Source organism: Callithrix jacchus, chromosome 1 (genome assembly GCF_049354715.1).
Source record: "Callithrix jacchus isolate 240 chromosome 1, calJac240_pri, whole genome shotgun sequence".
Classification (NCBI taxonomy): Eukaryota; Metazoa; Chordata; class Mammalia; order Primates; family Cebidae; genus Callithrix; species Callithrix jacchus.
The window spans coordinates 134131348-134154159 of record NC_133502.1 but is presented as its reverse complement, the minus strand read 5'-3'; the positions used below and the strand labels follow the sequence as shown (position 1 = coordinate 134154159).

Below are 22812 nucleotides of genomic sequence, written 5' to 3'. Positions count from 1 at the left end.
GTATGACATATATCACATTTTTCACTCATGATATCAGTAAGTGCTAAGAAGACCTAATATTTGTTGAGTGCTAACTATATGTCAGATACCCAGCTAACTGCTCTGTATCATGTATTACCTCATTAAATCTATAAACAGCATATTTTACATGCTAGTATTTTTTTTTTTCTTTGAGATGGAATTTCGCTCTTGTTGCCCAGGCTGGAGTGCAATGGTGTAATCTCAGCTCACCACAACCTTCACTAACCGTGTTCAAGCAATACTCCTACCTCAGCCTGCCAAGTAGCTGGGATTACAGGCATGCGCCACCACGCTCAGCTAATTTTTTGTATTTTTAGTAGAGACGGGGTTTCTCTATGTTGGTCAGTCTGGTCTCAAACTCCCGACCTCAGGTGATCTGCCCACCTCAGTCTCCCAAAGTTCTGGCATTACAGGCGTGAGCCACCGTGCCTGGACCATGCTAGTATTTTATTTGAAGTAATATGCCTAATGTGTTCTAGTGTAACTAAAATTCCCTTTCATCTAACGTCATTTCATACCTTATAAAAACTATTTTTCTAATATTTAAAACAGAACATCATTTACTAAAGAAAATCCCACTGAATAATGGGCGCTACAAAATGTTTGTTATGAATTGTGTAGTCCAGGGAATTTAAGAATTATAAGAGTGCTGGGTGCAATGGCTCATGCTTACAATCTCAGCACTTTGGGAAGCTGAAGCAGGAGGATCACTTGAGCCCAGGAGTTCAAGATAATCCCGGGAAACATAGCAAGACCCCGTCTCTCCAAAAAACTTAAAAATTAGCCAGGCATGGTGGCACGCACCTGTAGTCCCAGCTACTTGGGAGGCTGATACAGGAAGATCACTTGTGCCCAAGAGTTCGAGGTTGCAGTGAACTACAATCATGCTACTGTACTCCAGCCAGAGTAACAGAGCAAGACCCTGCGTCTAAAAAATAAAAATTTAATTTAAAAATAAAAACAGCCCAGGCACAATGGCTTATGCCTATAATCCCAGCTCTTTGGGAGGCCAAGGTGATAGGAGTACAAATCAGTTCAAACACTGTGAAAGCAGTGTGGCGATTCCTCAAAAAGCTGAAAACAGAACTACCATTCAACCCATCAATCCCATTACTGGGTGTATACCCACAGGAATATAAATCACTCTACCATAAATATACATGCTGTTATTTTATTTCAGATTCAAAGGTACATGTGCATACCCCCTAGATCGCTGGAGCCTAGGAGTTTGAGACCAGTACGGGCAACTTGGCCAAACCTCATCTCAACAAAAAATACAAAAAATTAGTCCAGTGTGATGGCATGTGCCTATACATTCAGCTACTTGGGAGGCTGAGGTGGGAGAATCAACTGAGCTCAGAAGGTCTAGAATGCAGAGAGCCATGACTGAGCCACTGCATTCCAGCTCGAGCAACCGAGTGAGACTGTCTCAAAAAAACAAAAAACAGAAGCAAAACAAAACAAAAACAAACAAAAAACCCACCACCACCACCAATAACAACAAAAAGTTATACTATAATCAGCAAAATTTCACTGATAAACACAAGGTAACAATATCAAGTAGGTATACCATAACTTGTCCTGACCATTATGATAGAATGTTTATTTCTTACAACATTATTTCTTAATAAGGGTGGTGAGATAAAAATTTGTCTCCTTCATTAAATCCAGACACGACTGCTGCCTAAAGCACCTAAAGAGTTAGAAGAAAAAAAGTCTGACACTAGAAATTTTCATGGAGCCAATATCACCCAAGGATTGAGCAGTTATCAACACTGCCAAGGGGATTGTGTCTTCTGAAAGTCCACAGGTAGAAGCATCTTTGGTGGAACTATATTTATGTTATATACTCTATTTTGACAAAATGTATACAATATTTAGAGTAAAACATACAGGTGGTGGCAATTTGTATGTTAAATCATCAAATTTTAAAATTTTGAAGATGACAACACTCCATAAAGTTGAAATGTGTTTTTAAAGCAATGATCATTGATAGAATCATTGATAGGATAGGATTCATGGATTTAATGAATTTTAGCTACTTTTAAAATTATTTAAATTATTAATTTAATATTTTTTAGAGAGAAAAGCATGTGTACATTTGTGTATGTGTCAGTAAACATATTTTACAAAAAACATTGGAAGAATACATACTCATCTGTTAAGCTAAGTTATTTCTAGGGAGGGAAATGAAGTAGAAAATAAAGGGACACTTTGTTGTACTTTTTATGGTTTCATCTTTCACAGTAAGTATGTATTCATGTATTATTTGATATTTTAAATAATAAATTAATAACTATATTTTTTCATCAAATGTTTTGGTTTTTAAATTTAAAAAATTTTTATTTTAGGTTCAGGGGTGTATGTGCAGGTTTGCTGTACAGCTGGGGTTGACATGAGGGTTTGTCGTGCAGATTATTTTGTCACCCAGGTACTAAGCTAGTACCCAATAGTTACTTTTTCTGATCCTTTCCCTCTGTTTTTCCCGTCTATGTGTTCTTATCATTTAGCTCCCACTTATAAGTGAGAACATTCAGTATTTGGTTTTCTGTTCCTGTGTTACTTTGCTAAGAATAATGGCCTCCAGCTCCAACCATGTTCCTGCAAAGAACATGATCTTGTTCTTTTTTATGACTACATAGTATTTCATGGTATATATTTACCACATTTTCTTTATCCAGTTTGCCACTGATTGGCATTTACATTGATTCCATGTCTTTGTTACTGTAAACAGTGCACCAATGAACACACGTGTGCATGTGTCTTTATGGCAGAATGATTTATATTCCTTTGGGTATACACCTAGTAATGGAATTGACGGGTTGAATGGTAGTTCTGTTTTCAGCTTTTTGAGGATTGCCACACTGCTTCTGCAGTGTTTGATCTACTTTACACTCCTACCAACAGTGTATAAGCATTCCCTTTTCTCTGCAACTTCACCAGCGTCTGTTATTTCTGACTTTTTAGCAATAGCCATTCTGACTGGTGTGAGATGGTATATTATGGTTCTCATTTGCATTTCTCTAATGATCAGTGAAGATGAGCTTCTTTTCATATACTTATCGGCTGCATGTTTGTCTTCATTCAAAAAGTATCTGTGCATGTCCTTTGCCTACTAAAAAAATGTATTTTTAAAGCAGTAGTAAAAACTAACGAAAATATTCATAGTAAATTCTCTTAGAAAAGATACAATACCATGTTGTAGTCTGCTAGTTGTCCTTGAAACTCTTTTATTTCAACAGCTAAAGTCTCGGCCCTGCAAGCATACATAAATATACATTCATAAATATACTCAAATAAGGAAATGAATATTACAAACAATATGGATAACTTCAAATTTAGTATTATAAGTACAAAATACTGAATTAATACTGAATACTTATTACTCACCTCTTTTCATATGACAAATATACTGAATTCTCTTGATTGTACATTTCTATTTCCTTCTGAAGTCTATTAACTTCAGTAGTAAGTTCACTTATTTTACTTCTATTTGAAAAGAAATAAGAATGTCAGCAATGCTTCTAATCCAGAAAACTCTAAATAAGCAAAATTTAAACTTTTCATTAATATATAACAATAATGTAAATAGTTCACTAAAGTTCACTAAAGAATGCAAAAAGTTTAGGTGGCTTCTTTCTTTCTTTTTTTTTTTTGAGACAGAATCTTGCTCCGTCACCAGGCGCCAGGCTGGAGTGCAGTGGCGCGATCTCGGCTCACTGCAACCTCCACCTCCCAGGTTCAGGCAATTCTCCTGCCTCAGCATCCCGAGTAGCTGGGACCACAGGCGTGCGTCACCACACCTGGCTAGTTTCTGTATTTTAGTTGAGTCTGGATTTCACTATGTTGGCCAAGATGGTCTCGATCTCTTGACCCTGTGATCCGCCCACCTCAGCCTCCCAAAGTGCTGGGATTACAGGCATGAGGTACCGCGCCTGGCCTAGGTGGCTTATTTCATTAAGAATGAGGTATATCCTGGCTTGGCATGGTGGCTTATGCCTACAATCCCAGTACTTTGGGGAGGCCAAGGTAGGCAGGTCGCTTGAGGTCAGGAGTTCAAGACCAGCCTTGCCAAGGTGGTGAAACCCTGTCCCTACTCAAAATACAAAAATTAGCCAGGTGTGGTGGTGCATGCCTGTAGTCCCAGCTACTATGGAGGCTGAGGAAGGAGAACAGCTTGAACCTGGGGGGTGGAGGTTCCAGTGAGCCAAGATCGTGCCACTACACTCCAACCTGCCTGGGAGACAGAGTGAGACTCCATCTCAAAAAAAATAAAAATGAGGTATATCTCATCCTATTCTACTCAACTGATCAGAAACTGACATAGATTGATAACCAAAGATGAAATAGAACCAGAATGAAAGCCTGGTCAAACTAGTACAAGCCATGGGCAGATTTAGGTGCCTAACTTATCACCACAGCTTTTGCTACCCTCTAGAGGACAGTTTCTCAACAGTAGCACTAATGACATTTTGTTCAGTGATTAGTATTTCATGTTGAGAGATATTTTGTACACTGTAGAATGTTTACCAGCATCCTGGATCTGAATATCAGTAGCACTTCCTCTAACCTCATTTATGACAACCAGAAACATGCATAGAAATTGCCAAATCTTCCTTGGGGGGCAAAATCACCACAAGGTGAGAACCACTGCGCTAGAGCCAGACAATTACACAAACAGCTAGAACTATTCTTTGATGTGGAAGCACAAATCCTGGAGGAGAAAGGCAATATAATCATTAGGAATAACTATATTTCCTTTCCTTCTTTTGATTAAAAAGTGGCTCAATATCAGAGATACTAAACAAGTGATAGCCTTACTGTCTTTCTTACTAAGCTTTGAAAACAGATGAAGGAAAACTGTACTTTTCTTTATTGCCTTCTAGGAGTTTGAAAATCAAAAGGATCCCAGTAACTGGGCACAGTGGCTCACACCTGTAATCCCAGCACTTTGGGAGGCCAAGGTGGGCGAATCATGAGGTCAGGAAGTCGAGACCATCCTGACCAACATGGTAAAACCCCCATTTCTACTAAAAATACAAAAATTAGCCGGGTGTGGTGGCAAGCGCCTGTAATCCCAGCTACTTGGAAGGCTGAGGCAAGAGAATCACTTGAACCCAGGAGGCAGAGTTTGCAGTGAGCCAAGACTGCTCCACTGCACTCCAGCCTGGCGACAGAGCAAGACTCCATCTCAAAAAAAAAAAAAAAAAAATGAAGAAGAAGAAAACGACGACGACGACAATGACGACGTAGCAGGGCTTTCAGGGCATAATGGAAGGGTGGATTAAATAAAAGAGAAATAAAGAGAAAGAAGATACAAATCATGTGCCAAGAAGAAAATGAAGTAAAATGGAAAAATGGAGATAGGACAGTGGAATACATAAGCAGAGAAAATGCTAAGATTAAGAAAAAGTTGTTGATTTAGAGATGCATCCCCGGAGACGCATAACAAAAATTTATGAGGTCGAGTGCAGTGGCTCACGCCTCTAATCCCAGCGCTTTGGAAGACCTAGGCAGGTGGATCACCTGAGGTCAAGGAGTTTGAGACTAGCCTGGCCAACGCAGTGAAACTCCATCTCTACAAAAATACAAAAATTAGCCAGGCATGGTGGGAGGCACCTGTAATGCCAGTTACTCGCAGATTGTAGGCATGAGGCTGAGGCAGGAGAATCATTTGAAACTGGGGGGTGGAGGTTGCAGTGAGGTGAGATCCCATCATTGCACTCCAGTCTGAGAAAAGAGCAAAACTCTGTCTCAAAAAACAAAAAGCGTATGAATTAATTAAAATTAGGCCACATTCGTAGCAACTGACCAAATACCTACTTATATAAAACTCTGCATGGAGGCCTGGCACGGTGGCTTATGCCTGTAATCCTAGCACTTTGGGAGCCTAAGGCTGGCAGATCACAAGGTCAGGAGTTCAAGATCAGCCTGGCCAACATGGTGAAACCCCATCTCTACTAAAAATACAAAAAAAATTAGCTGGGAATGGTGGTACACGTCTGTCATCTCAGCTACTTGGGAGGCTGAGGCAGGAGAAGCCCTTGAACCCAGGAGGTGGTGGTTGCAGTAAGCCAAGATCACACACCATTGCACTCTAGCCTGGGCAACAGAGTGAGACTTTGTCTGAAAAAAAAAGAAGCTATGAGGTCAGGTGTGCTGGTAGTTCATGCCTATAATCCCATAATCCCAGCACTTTGGGAAGCTAGCGCAGGAAGATCGCTTAAACTGAGGAGTTCAAAGTTGCAGTGAGCTGTGATCATGCCACTGCACTCCAGCCTGGGCAACAGACTGAGACTCTGTCTTTAAACTACAAATCTAATTTAATTTACAAGTATGCTACGGTTTGAACATTTGTGTACCTCCAAAATTCATATCAAAACTTAATCTCTAATGCATTAGTATTAAGACATAGAAACTTTAGGACATAATCAGGCCACGAAGGCTCTGCCTTCATGGATGGAATTAGTGACTTATAAAAGGGTTGAAGTAGCGGTCGAGCGTGGTGGCTCACGCCTGTAATCCCAGCACTGTGGGAGGCCAAGGCGGGTGGATCACGAGGTCAAGAGATCGAGACCATCCTGGTCAACATGGTGAAACCCCGTCTTTACTAAAAATACAAAAAATTAGCTGGGCACGGTGGCGCGTGCCTGTAATCCCAGCTACTCAGGAGGCTGAGGCAGGAGGATTGCCTGAACCCAGGAGGCAGAGGTTGCGGTGAGCCAAGATCACGCCATTACACTCCAGGGCCAGCCTGGGTAACAAGAGTGAAACTCTGCCTCAAAAAAAAAAAAAAAAAAAAAAAAAAAAGGGTTGAAGTAGCTAGGCACCTTTTGCCCTTCCACTCTTCTGCCATGAGGACACTGAAACTGCTGGCACCTTGATCTTGGACTTCCCAGACTCCAGAACAGTAAGAAATAAATTTCTATTACTTACAAATTACCCAATCTCAGGTTATTTTATTATAGCAGCACAAACAAACTCATCTTATACATGCAAATTCATAACATTATAAATCTCAGCCTAATTATACTACCACATTTATTTTACAGCATAGCCAAGTTAACCAGAAATTGTTGGAATACAAAATAATTCTTAGAAATCAACAGACACCTAATTATCCTAATAAGTTCCATAGCTAAAATTTCATATTAAAGTTATATACTCTATTTTGACAGAATGTTCACAATATTTGAAGTAAAACATACAGATATAAAGACATGTTTAACATACCTAAGAAGCCCAAGATAGTAAGACTTGTCTAAAATTTGCCTCTGGGGACCTAAAAAAAATGTTTTAAATGTTGGTGTTCAGTTTTGAAATGCCAACAAAATAGCAAGTCCAAAACACAATCAGAATTACACTCCACAATTCTAAAGACAGTCTTCATGAATGTCCCAATGAATCAAGAAGAATCACTCAAACAGAAAAGAAAACTAGTATCTTAGAACCATGACACAGGGGAAACTTCAATTAAAACTACAAGGATGGGGCCAGAAGTGGGGCTGTTAAGACAGTAGACTCTACAGAACAGGCTGATGGAATGAAAATTGAGTCTAAGGGAATCCAGAACAGAGCTGTCCAGAGTAACTTTCTGCAGTGACAGAAAGTGGGCAGTGCGACTATAGAGCACTTAAAATTTGGCTGGTGCTACTGGGGAACTGATTTAAATATAAGAAGCTATTTCTGACTATTGGCTGTCATATTAGACATTGTAGACATTTCTCAATGTGATTAAATGATTCTGATTTTTTACAACTTGTCTCAGAGGCTTTTTTAGAAATGGTCTTACATTTCGGTAGGACTAAGAAAGTATTCCTAGGTTAAATGTCTTAAACCTGGTAAGAGATAAAAAGTGCCCTGCCAAGTATGAGAAGACTAGGTGTATTTACTAAAAGGTTTATGCTGAGTAGTAGAGGTAATATATCATACTGGGAAGTGGGGCACTAGAGAAGGTAAGAATGAAATTCACAGCGGATAGCTGTGTGTAGTGGTAATGTTCAGAATTCTCTCATAAAAGGCTTTGACGTATACTGGTAGAAACTAACAATCGTAAATTATATTGGTTCTGTTTGAAAGGATAAATTAATACAGAAATAAACATTTGATAATTTACTGTAGAATTTTAATATGTTTCTACCCTAATGTTTTAAAATAATATTAAACATATAAATATTTCTGTGCATACACTTTCAAAGACTAGTTAAGTGACTATGTAATTTTGAATTATTTTTTCATGGTACTCATAATCAAAGCAAACATTTCTAAACAATCAATTGATTTTTAATATTTAGTGATATAAATGTTATTAGAATGTAGGTGAGAAAATTTAAGTTTCTTGAAAGGAATGATATACTATATTATAGAAAGTAGTATATATAATATGTTATAATTAATTTTGGACTGGCAGAATATCTTCATTCCTGATAAATCATCTGTCAAAACTACAGAAAACAAAAAACTCTAAAACAGTTCATCACAGGCTACTGACCACTGCCTATAATGAAAGGAAAAAAAAAAAATAAGGCGTTTACCATACTTTGGTTTATATATACCACAGACCTAAATTTTAAACTATAATATATATTTGTATTCTTATGCGTCTCTAAGTACATATACAGAAGCATAATGAGAGATTTAATATAAATCTACGTGTTAGCCTCATTTCCTTATACAAGTATTAGAACAGATACTAATTATTAGAAAAAAATAACATTTCTGACTCACTCTCATAAATACACAAGTATTTTAAGTATCATTTTGATATAGTAACTATCCAAACTATTTCAAAGTATTTCTATATAGTGCTAAAAATCTAATTTTCAATCTTGAACTTTCCTTGAATATTATTTCAAAGTTCTTCAAGTCATACTACAGCTCCATGTCAGAAAAATGAAGATCGAAAGAGCTCACATCTGTATATAGCTAATTCAGAATGCTTTTCCATGTTCCTTCTGTTGTTTATACCGTACAACAATTTTGTGAATTAAATAACAATTACATGCTATAATTCTGATTACATTTCATGTAATAATTCTTATATGCTATAATTCTGATTTAATAAAATAGTGCTTACTATACAAAATATACTCAACATTCTCTTTTTCTTTTATTGTTCACAATTATTTATTTCTTACAAAACACAGACCCAAGTGGATACTCATCTTAAAATGGGTACCTTTCATCCCAGTTTTCATTCCAGTCAAACCTTGTTGTGTCACAGGACGATCGGCAACTTTGATTTGAGAAGACAGAACTCCACCCGTCCCTATGGGAACACCACGAGAACCTGGCCTTGCTGTCCCAGGTGGCATCTAAATGACAAACAAGATTTCATTTTTAGTACACTGGAAAAAACACTGTACATCTGCTATTGTAAGACTGTAAAGACAACATTCAAATCACAATTAAATTTATCTCTCCTTTGGAGCATGTTCTGTAGCTCTTTGAAGCCTGCCAGTGGTAGTTTTTAAGTGGTCTCCTGTTGGGTGGCTTTGTTGTTTGTACCTTAATTGTGCTTAATTCAATTTTCGTGCCCTTAATAATGTCTACGAAGCCTTTTGTTCATATTTTCCTTTACACTGTCTTGGCTCTCTGAGGTCTCCTTGGAAGAATCAACAGTTCAAATAGACTGCTCAACTTTCTTGCTACAGGTCGCGCTGTTAGTGCCAAAATATCTTTGGATATTATTTTTTGTCCTGGAAAGATTCATTAAAGAAAAAAAATGAAAACAAAAAAAACCCACCAGCATTTACCTGATTTGTAAAAATTTCATTATTTTAAATGTCTGAATTATTAAATACTGTTATTCAATTTATTAGCAAATTTATTTAACATTTAATGTTATATGAATATTTAAAAATACATTTCATGAAAATTTAAAATTCCATATGTAGATATTATTTATAATACCTTAAAACTGGAAAGGAGCTAAATGTCCACAGTAGAAAATGGTTAAATAAGTTACAGTATGTAAAAAGGGCAGTTTAAGTTGGGTGTGGTGGCTCACACCTGTAATCTCAGCACTTTGGAAGGCCAAGGCAGGTGGGACACTTGAGGTAAGAAGTGTGAAACCAGCCTGGCCAACATGGTAAAACCTCATCTCTACTAAAAATACAAAAGTTAGCCAGGTGTGGGTGGCACATGTCTGTAATCCCAGCTACTTAAGAGGCTGAGGCATGAGAATCGCTTGAACCCGGGACACCAAGGCTGCGGTGAGCCGAGATCATGCCACTGCACTCTGGCTTGGGTGACAGAGTGAGACTCAGCCTCAAAATAAATAAATAAAATAAATAAAAGTAAAAAGGCAGGCCGGACACGGTGGCTCATGCCTGTAATCCCAGGACTTTGGGAGTCCAAGGTGGGCGAATCACGATGTCAGGAGTTGGAGACTAGCCTGGCCAACATGGTGAAACCCTGTCTCTACTACAAATACAGAAAATTAGCTGAGCGTAATGGTAGGTGCCTATAGTCTCAGCTACTCAGGAGGCTGAGGCACGAGAATCACTTGAGCCTGGGACACGGAGATTGCAGTGAGCTGGCATCACGCCACTGCACTCCAGCCCTGGCAACAGAGCAAGACTCCGTCTCAATAAATAAATAAATAAATAAATAGGCCGTTTACAAGATAGTATTTATAATTCTGTGTTTGTATGTTTTAGAGACAAGAGCTAACTATGTTACTCAGGCTGGTCTTGAACAACTGGCCTAAAGAGATCCTTCTGCCTTAGCCATCCAAGTGCTGGGAATACAGGTACAAGTTACTGTGCCTGGTTCATAACTCTACTTTTTTAAAACAAAAAAGGCTGGAAGTTTGGGCATGGTGGCATGCACCAAGAGTCCCAGCTACTTGGTGAGGTCTGAGATGAGAGGGTTGTTTAAAATCCAGGAGTTTGAGGCCAGCCTGGAGAACATAGACCATCTTTTAAAAAAATAAAGAATAAAGATAAAAATAAATTTTTAAAAAACTATATAAAAATAGTAATTATGATCTATACATGATATCATAGTTGATTTTTCTTTTCTCCTTTATACAATTTGATATTTACACCTTATTACAGTGAGTATATATCACCTTTAAAAATTAAGAGAAAATAAGAAAACTTTAATCATGTAAAAACGAATGGATATAAATCTATCCTAAGATGATGATATAAGTACTAAAGGGTTTACATTATTAAACAAGCATTCATGCTATTACTCAATATGATTCTCTACTTCAGATATGCAAAATCCAATATAACATTATATACCCTCAGCAAAGTCCAGAAGACTCCCTTTATGTCAGTTCACATAATACATTCAGGCATGAGAACATAAAAAAGACAACCTGAAACTGTTCCAAAATAACTGTCCTTCATCTAGTTATCCTCCTTACTCTCTTTTCTCCCCATCTCCATCAAAGAGTAAAGTAGAACATTAAATGTGGGGTAAAAATTTTAGATAGGGGTTAGATACAACCACTGCTATTCATTTTTATTGTTGTTAATTATCTTAGCTCACAGCTTTAATCCAATCAGACAACATTGGTAACATGGTTCTTAAGTGGTTCTAAGAATTACTTGGGAATTATTTTGAGCACAGAGGCCAGGAATAGTATTAATACTAGAGAATGTGTTGGACACAGGAAGACTGTCAACTATAAATTAAAATGAAATGAGTTTAGGGTTAACCCAAGTGATCTTTAGAAGAGACTGTTCAATCTCTTCCTGGTAAATTTTCTAAATAATTTCTTCTTTGGCTTTATGCAAGTATAATTGTGAGAGCTACTCAACTAATTATACTACTTTTTGCTTTCCGTTCACCAGATGAAAGTATAGAGAAAAACATATAGGTTAAAACTATACACATTAAAAATAATGAAGTGGATGCATACGTGCTCACTTGGCAACATATTCATAATATATTGCTGAAAGAAATGGACGAGAAAAATAACAATGTATATAGTACTATCTTGATTTTGGAATAGACCAAAGTCATACAAACTATGTATGTATATGTGTGTGTTTATATATGCATTAAAAAGGGCCAAGCGTGGTGGCTCATGCCCGTAATCTCAGCATTTTGGGAGGCCGAGCCAGGTGGATCACGAGGTCAGGCGTTTCAGACCAGTCTGGCCAACATAGCAAAACCCCGACTCTACTAAACACAGAAAAAAAAAAAAAAATTAGCCAGGTGTGGTGGCGTGTGCCTGTAATCCCAGCAACTCAAAATGCTGAGACATGAGAATCGCGTGAACCCAGGAGGCAGAGATTGCAGTAAGCCAAGATCACACCGTTGCACTTCAGCCCAGGCAACAGTGAGAGACCCCATCTCAAAAATAAATAAATAAATGCATTAAAAAGTCTAGAAGATACTGTTGATAGTGGTTATACCTGCAATAGGAAGGAACCCTAATGCTTCTCCACTGTTTGTGTTTTTTTATTTTTTGAGACAGAGTCTCACTCTGTTGCCAGGTGCCAGGCTGGAGTGCAGTGGCGCAATCTCAGCTCACTGTAACCTCCACCTCCTGGATTCAAGCAATTCTCCTGCCTCAGCCTCCCAAGTAGCTGGGACTACAGGCACACGCCACCACACCCAGCTAATTTTTGTATTTTTAGTAGAGACGGGGTTTCACCATGTTGGCCAGGATGGTCTCGATCTCTTGACCTCGTGATCCACCCACCTTGGCCTCCCAAAGTGCTAGGATTACAGGCTCACCATGCCTGGCCTGTTTGTATGTTTTTTCTCTTTTTTTTTTTCTGTTGCTATAACATTGTTTGTATGTTTTATACAAGCATTACTATTCTCAAAAATGCAAACATTAAACAAACTGCATTAAATGCAAACAAAAAATGTAAACATTACATAAACATTAATGTAAACATTAAATGAATGACTTTTTTTTTTTTGCAATGACTTTACCACAGCATATTACCAGAATGTCTAAAGTCAAAGTGAAGGAAATAATTTTTTTTTTTTTTGAGACGGAGTCCCGCTCTGTTGCCCAGGCTAGAGTGCAGTGGCATAATCTTGGCTCACTGCAACCTCCACCTCCCAGGTTCAGGCGATCCTCCTGCCTCAGCCCCCCAGTAGCTGGGATTACAGGCACACACCACCAAGCCTGTCTACTTTTTTGCATTTTTAGTAGAGACGGGGTTTCTCCATGTTGGCCAGGCTGGTCTCAAATTTCTGACCTCAGGTGATCCACCTGCCTCAGCCTCTGAAAGTTCTAGGATTACAGTCATGAGACGCCGCACCCAGCCCAGGAAAGAATTTTAAAATTAGTAAAAGTATCTAGTCACTTATAAAGACAATCCTATCAGAATAAAAGCAGACTTTTCAGTGGAAATACTACATGGGAGAAGATAATCAGATGTAATTTTCAAAGTGCTGAGAAAACAAACAAACAAAAAAAAGTATCAGCCAAGAGTTTCATATCCTGACAGAGTAAGATTCATAAATGAAGGAGAAATAAAGTATTTCTAAGACAAGCAAATGCTGAGGGAATGTGTTACCACTAGGCCTGTCCTACAGTAAATGTTCAAAGGGGTCTTCAACATAGAGATTAAAGGTGGATATACAGTATCTCAAAAACACACAAAAAAATTTAACTCATAGTTCTTATACAACAATCACAAAGGAGGAGGACAAAGTAATTAAATGTCAATATAAAATAATTTCATCAATCCATAAAAAGAGAAAAAGAAAGAAACAATTTATACAACTTAAAAATAACAAACAAAATGATAGGAACAAAGCCTCACATCAATATTAACCATAAATGTGATATAAACGAATTGAATGACTCACTTCAAAGATACATATTAGCAGAAGATTTAGAAACAAAATGGCCAGGCATGGTGGCTCACACCTGTAATCTCAGCACTTTGGGAGGCCAAGGCCGGTGGATCACCTGAGGTCAGGAGTTCAAGACCAGCCTGGCTAATGTCATGAAACCCTGTCTGTAATAAAAATACAAAAATTAGCCCGATGTGGTGGTGTGTGCCTGTAATTCCAGCTACTTAGGAGGTGGAGACAGGAGAATTGCTTGAACCCGGGAGGCAGAGGTTGCAGTGAGCCGAGATCACACCACTGCACTCCAGCCTGGAGACAGGGCGAGACTCTGTCTCAAAAAAAATAAATAAACAAAAACAATATCCAACTACATCCTGCCTATGAGAAATGTATCTAGCCCTAAAAGACATATAAATCAAAGGGATTTGAGTGTTTCTCTTTGCTTAATTCTTTGTTTGTGTAATCAGTGCTCTCAGTTTAAAACAATGGGTTTTAAGACATTATGTGCAAGCTTCTTGGTAAAAATAAAAGGGTGGGAAATCAATACCAAAAACTTCAGAAATTATACAAATACATATAAATTAGACAGCAAACTCCTGAACAATGGCTGGATTAATAAATAATTTAAGACAGAAATATAAGAAATTTTGGAAACAAATGAAAAGGAAAACAAAATATACAAAAATCTGTGGGATACATCAAAAACAGTGCTAAGAGGAAAGTTAACAGCATTAAATGCCTACATCCAAAAAGTAGAAAGATTACAAATTGATGACCTAATATCACACATCAAGGAACTAGAAAACCAAAGCCAAACCAAACACAAAATTAACAAAAGAAAAGAAATAACAATGGTCAGAACATAACTAAAGATCAAAAATTTTAAAATTACGAGTAATCAATGAAGCAAAAAGTTGGTTTTTCAAAAAGATAAAAGTTCATAAACCGCTAGCTAGACTGACCAAAAAAGGAAAAGGAAAAATCCAAATAAACACAATCAGAAATGAAAAATAATTCTTCTGAATCTCACCCAAGACCATCAAAGTGATCCCTCTACAAGTCTGCAAGAGCAACAGCATTACTGGGCATGGAGTATCCCCTAACAATGCAGACATAGTTGCAGTGACCAAAAATGTAAGTGACAACACCCAAATCTCTTTGAATTCCTAGAAAGCCTTTCCAAGAAGAATGGGTACAAACAAGCCCAGACTAAGAAGATTATATTAAGTTTCTCTTGGCTTATTTCTTTGTTTGTGCCATCAGTGCTCTCGGTTTAAAACAACGGGTTTTAAGATATTATGTGCAAGACTCTTGATAATCTCAAATCAAAAAACATACCACACACACACACACACACACACACACACACTACCACCAGAGAAAATCACCTTCATTAAAAGGAAGACAGGAAGGAAGGAAAGAAGGAAGAGAAGACCACAAAACAATCAGAAAACAAAACAAAAGGGGTAAGTCCTGAATGTAAATAGACTAAACTCTCCAATCAAAAGACACAGGTGGCTGAATGGATAAAAAGACAAGATCCAAAAATCTACTCCCTAAAAGAAACATACTTTACCTATAAAGACACATGGACCGTAAATAAAGGGATACAAAATTTTCATACAGGCCAGGTGCAATGGTTCATGCCTATAATCCCAGCACTTTGGGAGGCAGAGGTAGGTGGATCTCTTGAGGTCAGGAGTTTGAGACCAGCCTGACCAACATGGAGAAACCCTGTCTCTACTAAAAATCCAAAATTAGCCAGACATGGTGGCGCATGCCAGTAATCCCAGCTACCTGGAGGCTGAAGCAGAAGAATCGCTTGAACCTGGGAGGCGGAGGTTGTGGTGAGCTGAGATCTCGCCATTGCACTCCAGCCTGGGCAACAGGAGCGAAACTCTGTCTCAAAAAAATACAAAAAAGATAAGGATATTAAGTGATGATAAATGGTGGCTCCAGTCAACAAGAGAACACAGGGATTGTAAATATATATGCGCCCAATACTGGAATACCCAGACACAGAAAGTAAATACTAAAGCTAGAGAGAGAGAGATCCCGGCCAGTAACAGCTGAAGATTCAACACCCTATTTTCAGCACCAGACAGATGATCCTGACAGAATATCAACAACAACAACAAAAAAATCAGACATCATCTGGAGCAAATGGACCTAACAGATATTTACAGAACATTTTATCCAACGACTCAGAATACATATTCTTCTCAGCACATGAATTATCCAATTCTCAGGTATAAACCATATGTTAGTCCACAAAACAGGTCTTATAACATTTTTTAAAACTGAAATTATATCAAGTATTTTATCTGACCATAATGGAATAAAACTACAAATTAATAACAAGAGGAATTTTGGAAACTATACCAACACATAGAAATCTGTTCCTGAATGACAGGTGTGTCAATGAAGAGATTAAAAAGGAAATTTTTTAAAACTCTTGAAACAGATTATAATGGAAACACAACATATCCAAAACCTATGGGATACAGCAAAAGCAGCCCCAGTCTTCTGGACTCAAGTGGTCCTCCCACCTTGGCCTCCCAAAATAAATAGATTTGTTTCAAACTTACTGCAGTTGCCACTCGAGTATTTCCTGATAGGGGTCGTATCCCAGAAGGAGGCCTTCCACTTAACCCAACTCCACCTCGTGAAACAGGGCGAGCTGCTGAAGATTTGTGATTGCTGGCCATTGTTTGTTCACTTTAATCACTGTTTGGAAGCAATAAATAGTTCAATTGCCTTTTGATATCTTCTCTAGAAGACAAATGACCCATCATACCCTTACATTTAATTCACAACAACTGTTCTTGCAAATTGCCACGATAAGGCTAACTCTGCTTTAATTTTGTTCAAATTTGCCATCAGTGCTCCATTTAGAAATATTAGATTGTTTCTTGCAACATTCCTTCCTTGTCTTTCTATTATCTTACCAAAATGCAAGCTCCTCTAGTTATCTGTCTGTCTCTTTAGTATTCTCATTCCATACTCTGGTTTCTCTCTTGGCATATCCAACATCTTTCTTTGCTCCCAGTCTTTTCTCTGCACTTTCTGGTCCACGATTAACTCTCTTATATTCCGCATTTGTTACAAAGACTTCCTATTCTCTTAACTTTTAACAGAATCTTGGCTTCCCCTGAGAGAATACTTTCTGTAGTCAAAGTGTTTTAGCTTCCTGTCTCACAATTTTAAAGCAAAGGAGGTGGCACTCTCCTTGCTCCCCAGTGTCACTTTTAAAACATTCTTGCACACCTTTAAAAAAATAAATAAGATTTACCTCTTTTGAGGATCCGGGAATATAACAATGTTGCCTTCATCTTTCCTGATTGCTGGTAATTAGTGACTTCCTAATCTCTCTAAGGTCTTGTGTACACAGTTCACACCTTCTCTATTCCAATCTTACCATCATCCTGGATGACCTCCATTTGGATACTAGACCCAATACTTAATATTCCAGCTTCACAGTTCTCTCACCTCAACTTCGGCAATGATCTTAACTCCATTTCAGTCATTCATAGCCATGGCAAGACATGGAGCTTGTCACCATCTGGAATTGCTTCATCTCAAACATCTTAATTGAAATACTCTATTCTTGGGTCTTCTCCTCTCCTTCTACCCTTTGCTCATCTTTATTCCCACTACACCTGCCTTTAAACCATTTCCTTAATTCACTCATTCTCTCCTAGTTCATCAACCCTCTCTTTTATTTATCAGGATATAATATTATTTAAAATTCTGTCTGATAATTTTTTGCATAGTAGTTTTCAAATTGTTGGTCACAATCCATTAGTGAGTTCCAAAAACAATTTTGCAGGTTTTGACCAATATGCTTTAAATGTAAAATAAAATTTTTTTAAAGAGAGAGTTCACTGAACATATGAAGGGTAAATATTGTTTCATTAAATTTTTGTTTCAGTCATATTTACATAAATTTACACATATGTGTTTACTGGGCTATGACATAAAAATGTATGTCCTATTGTAGGTCATATAAAAGAGTTATGAAGATACTTATCTAGAGAGAGAACATGGAGAAAAAGAGAAAAGTGCCCAAGATTCTGTTCTGAGGAACGTCAATACATACAGATCACACAGAAGAGGAAAAACTGGTATAAGAATGAAAATTAAGGCCCAAAAGGCAAAGGAAAAACCAGGAGTGTGTGTCAGAGATGCCAAGAGAAGGCAAGAATGGTGAGCCATGCCATTTACAGCTGGGAATTCAAATACGATGAAAACTGGAATGTCCAACGGAGTCCCCGTCCAAGAAGTCACTAGTGATACCTTGCCAAGGGTGTTTAAGAACTCTCCTCCTTCTCTCATGAACTTACTGTCTCATGAGCACCATCAACTAATTTGTATCCTTGAACTATTCTCCAACCCAACTGGCAAAATCAGAAACCCTTCTCTACATCCAACCTGATCTGCTGAACATTGCTGGTGGAAACCATGCAACTGTACAGACTGGGGTACTGACAAATGATAGTCACAAATTTTCGCTGGACCCTCATTTCAGAAATTATTTGTCCTTGATAAGATACTGCTCTATTTGATAACTCTCCTCCTTAATTACTTTTCCATTTAACCTCTCTGTTCCTGCCACTCTCAGCAGATGACTCATTTAAGAAAATTACGACTTGAACTCCATCACCTTTGGGGCACTCAACTTCTCTACATCCATCCTGCTGTCCAATCTCAACAGCCATTCCTTCTCTCATCCAAGATCAATCTCTACTCTAATTTACCCTTGATCCCACCTTCTTTGTGGCATTACCCTCACTGCTACCACTATCTTTAAACGTTCTCCTTTCCTTCAGTCTGTTACCATGTTCAATTATTTCCGACCTTCAAAAACTAATTTCTTGATCCTGCAACCACCTCTATCTAACTCTGTCCCATATATCCTTCCCTTATGCAGCCCGATTCTTTTTTTTTTGAGACGGAGTTTCGCTCTTGTTACCCAGGCTGGAGTGCAATGGCGCAATCTCGGCTCACCGCAACCTCCGCCTCCTGGGTTCAGGCAATTCTCCTGCCTCAGCCTTCTGAGTAGCTGGGATTACAGGCACACGCCACCATGCCCAGCTAATTTTTTGTATTTTAGTAGAGACGGGGTTTCACCATGTTGACCAGGTTGGTCTCGATCTCTCGACCTGGTGATCCACCCGCCTCGGCCTCCCAAAGTGCTGGGATTACAGGCTTGAGCCACCACACCCGGCCCGCAGCCCGATTCTTAAGAATAGTTTATATCCACTATTTTCTACTTCTTCATTTCCCACTATCTCCTGAATGCCCCCTGCCAATACTGCCAGTGTTGTAAATGGCATCCTATTTTACTGGTGTCCACATTTACATGAAACATCTCCATGACACTTCCCTCTCTTCTAGTTCTTCTTTCTGTCTTCTTGATCTGTCCTTATATAGCAGCATTTTCTAAGAATCCATCCACTGTCTTTTTCTTTTCTCTCTCTAAGCTCTCCTTGGGCCCCCTTACCCACACTCAGGGCTTTAACAATTAATAAGCTGGTTACACACAATTTCATATGTCCAGCCCTTATTTTAGCACTCAGCTTGCGGTGTTTATATCCAAATAATAACTTAACATCTCCACTTAGATGCCTAAGTATTTCAAAGTAAATACATATAATCCAAACTCATTATCATCTCCCCAGAATTTGTCCTTCTTCTTGGTATCACCTCCTAGTCACACAAGTCAGAAATTTAGTCCCTGATATCTCCCTCTCCCTCACTTCCCATGGCTGATCACATAGTTCTACTGAGTTTGTTTAGTTCTACCAATTTTGTTCCTAAATGTTTAACAGGTACTTTACTCTCTATTCCTACAGCATTGGCCAATTCAGGGCATCACTGACTCAAGTGGGCCATTATACCAACCTCTTAAGTGGTCCCCTTGCCTAACACACATCTTGCCTGTTACTTTCTGTAGGAATCCTTACATGACTTGTCCATAACTGGTCTTGGAATCTTCTTCTTCTTCAATTTGAGTCTAGGCCTGTTCTACATGTTACCATGCAGCCTGTGTATTTCTTTATTCCAGAAACTATTACACCATTTGAAATGATCTGCTGAAGTATTTCTCACCCTTGATGGCAAGAGCTGAATCTTACTAATCTTTATATCCCCAGCATCTGTCTCAGTCACAAGCAAAAACTTTCTGTTCTCGTTCATACTTTTAAAATTTCCTCCTACATAAAGGTATTGCCAATTACAAAAATTTACTAAATTGTTAAAAAGCAAACGAAGTGTGTGTTGGACCAAAATGATTTCTCTGTTTCTACACTCCATGTCCAATACTACTTTTCTGAGCATTATTCATAACCAGTCCTTGGATTGCTTCTATCCTTTCTACAATCATGCATCTTTATAACTCCAACTATGTGTATGGCTCCTTAATCAAGGCCGACAGTTCTGTCCTTTCAACTGGGCACCAATTCTGAGTTTTCAATTGCTTATCTAAAACTTCCATTCAGATATCTCATTTGAATATGGTCACACCAATCTTCTTGTCCCAACTAGCTCCATGATTCTAATTTCCTTGCCATTTTGAACTCTATGTACAAAGCAATAGAATTTCAAATGGAAAAAGGAATTTCAGAAAATGACTTTTTGAAAGGAAGACAGGGTCTATGATCAGTACGGTTTCTCCAAAAGAAAACGAGTACAATAAACATCTCTTTCCAGTAGAGAAGATATTACTCTAGGTTTCCTGCTAACTTTGAGAAAATGTATAATAAACAGAAATTTCACCCAATTTTCTTTGCCACTGCTTCGCTGAGGTGAAAAAAACCTTATCATTATATTAGTCCCAGTGGGATTAAGAAGTAGGTATTAGCAACAGATACGCCACCAACTCCGTAGTTATTCAATCAGATTTACACAATTTCCAGTTATTCACACAATCAGAAAGGCAGCCTGGCCTCTGGATGCAGAAAGATTAGCGATACAAACTAGTGCTGCCGAAGTTAGCAGCTGCATAATTTTGCCCTTACTTAACCCCTCAGGATGTTTCATCATCTGTAAAACAGAAGGGTGACAATAAGCTCTACCTTACAGAGCTGTTGTGAAGATGACAGATATTAAATTTAAAACATCTGGCTTCTAATTATTATTACTATCATTATCCTCCCTAAGCCAAACATTCTCACATATGTGAAGAAGTGAAAAACTGCTAACTGCCCGCACTGTGACCAACAGACAGAAATAAGTTCCTTCCACTGTGAGTAACAGGCAGAAATCTACTGCTTCGACTAAAATCCTTTTTAGCCCATCGTTGTCCTTTCCTCTGCTATCTGCTTGGTGGGTCTCCTTAGGGGAGTGGGGTGTGTTGGGTCTGTTGGCTGTTCGCCCGACTAGAATTGAAACTTGCCTGACCTGGCTACAAGCCCGACGGTAACAGCTAAGTCAAGAGTTGGAATTTATCTTGTTTGGGGCGGATCAACATCTCCAAGGCCAGAGAACAAACCAGGGAGGAAGGAAGGGAAGGAGGAAGATATGGGACCTGGGGTTTCTCACCTCCGCCAGCGCGTAAGGAGGGCGGAGGCCCAGCTCGTGGATGCCGTAAGTTCTTCCCGAGGCCGTGCACATCTGTTCGCCCACGCGCACTTCTCCTCGGCTCTCAGGCCTACCCACTAGCGGCCCTGCGCTTCAGCGTATCCTGGCAACCGGGGCGTGATGGCGGAGGCTCTTCAGTCTGAGAGACCAATCCTCCGCCTCAGCCCTGGTTACACGCGGAGCTCTCGCGAGAGTTGAGGACGGATGTTTATTTCTTCACTCTAAAGCGCTTTTTGGAAGAAGTGGAAAACAGCGGGGCGGCCGGAAAGAAAACAGTTTGTGTGAATGTTTGGTTTTCTTGGTAATCAGAGCAATCTCTCTGTGCTTTACCTGAACTAACTCTAGCGAGTTTTGCTATGTCCCTATGTAATCTCACGTTGGCTAACGTGTAACAGGTTACATTTGAAGTTATTACGTGGTAGGCAGCATTATGCAATTTTCTTTTTCTTTTCTTCTTTTTTTTTTTTGAGACGGAGTTTTGCTCTTGTTACCCAGGCTGGAGTGCAATGGCGCGATCTCGGCTCACCGCAACCTCCGCCTCCTGGGTTCAGGCAATTCTCCTGCCTCAGCCTCCTGAGTAGCTGGGATTACAGGCACGCGCCACCATGCCCAGCTCATTTTTTTGTATTTTTAGTAGAGACGGGGTTTCACCATCTTGACCAGGATGGTCTCGATCTCTTGACCTCGTGATCCACCCGCCTCGGCCTCCCAAAGTGCTGGGATTACAGGCGTGAGCCACTGCGCCCGGCCCGCATTATGCAATTTTCTAAACTCCTAATTAGTGGTAGTTTTCCTTCCTATTAGGATTGCATAGCGTACCCAATGCATCATGAAGTATAGATGCGATTCTGGCACCAACCGTTCTATTCCTCATTTCAGCCGAAGCTTTGTGTCTTTAAGCTTCCTATCATCAGAATTGGGATGCAAGTTTGTGAGGAAGACTGTGAATTCAATGGAAAATGTCTTTTTTTTTTTTTAAACTACTTCACCTCAACTCTCACTTCTCTAATAAAATAACTTTCACTGTATGTTTCCTTCCGATCTTCATAGACAGAGCTTAAATGTGATTGCATATGTTTTGGGATTTTAACATTATTTTACACATTGCATTTCCAACTTGCCTTTCCTCAAGTAGTTAAAAATCTATACCGTACAAAATCAGATAATGTTACGTGGCTGAATTCTCCCTTAGTTTGTGAAACATTTTCATGTAATTATCTCATTTGAGCCCACCCTATTTGCAGTGGTCATTTGTCATCCTTTTGGCAGAGTTTCTCCCTTACCCTGCCTCCCAACACCCTTATAGGAACTGAAAGTGACAGATCCTGGCTTTCTTAGTCTTCCTTACTACTGGGACATGAGTATTATGGCTTGCTAGACTCTCCAATCTAATTTGATGCACCCAACACAAACTTGAACTACAACCAGAAGAAG

At 38.8% G+C, this 22812-nt stretch overlaps 1 protein-coding gene across 4 annotated transcripts in view; it reads right to left on the bottom strand.

The window, feature by feature from the left end:
- Positions 1 to 21519, bottom strand: part of IFT74 (intraflagellar transport 74) — a 109478-nt gene extending 87959 nt beyond the window's left edge. For 2 of the 4 annotated variants that reach the window (XM_054256903.2, XM_054256906.2), the window contains exons 1-7: positions 21340 to 21519; positions 16386 to 16524; positions 15595 to 15696; positions 9200 to 9335; positions 7255 to 7303; positions 3412 to 3510; positions 3217 to 3277 (exon numbers count right to left, since the gene is read on the bottom strand). In XM_054256903.2, coding sequence (XP_054112878.1) covers positions 3217 to 3277; positions 3412 to 3510; positions 7255 to 7303; positions 9200 to 9335; positions 15595 to 15696; positions 16386 to 16505 — 567 coding nt within the window. In that variant the 5' untranslated portion in view covers positions 16506 to 16524; positions 21340 to 21519. The remainder of the gene's footprint in view (positions 1 to 3216; positions 3278 to 3411; positions 3511 to 7254; positions 7304 to 9199; positions 9336 to 15594; positions 15697 to 16385; positions 16525 to 21339) is intronic. The other 2 variants (XM_002742991.5, XM_078370313.1) reach the window with 1 other exon arrangement.
- Positions 21520 to 22812: the final 1293 nt, after the last annotated feature.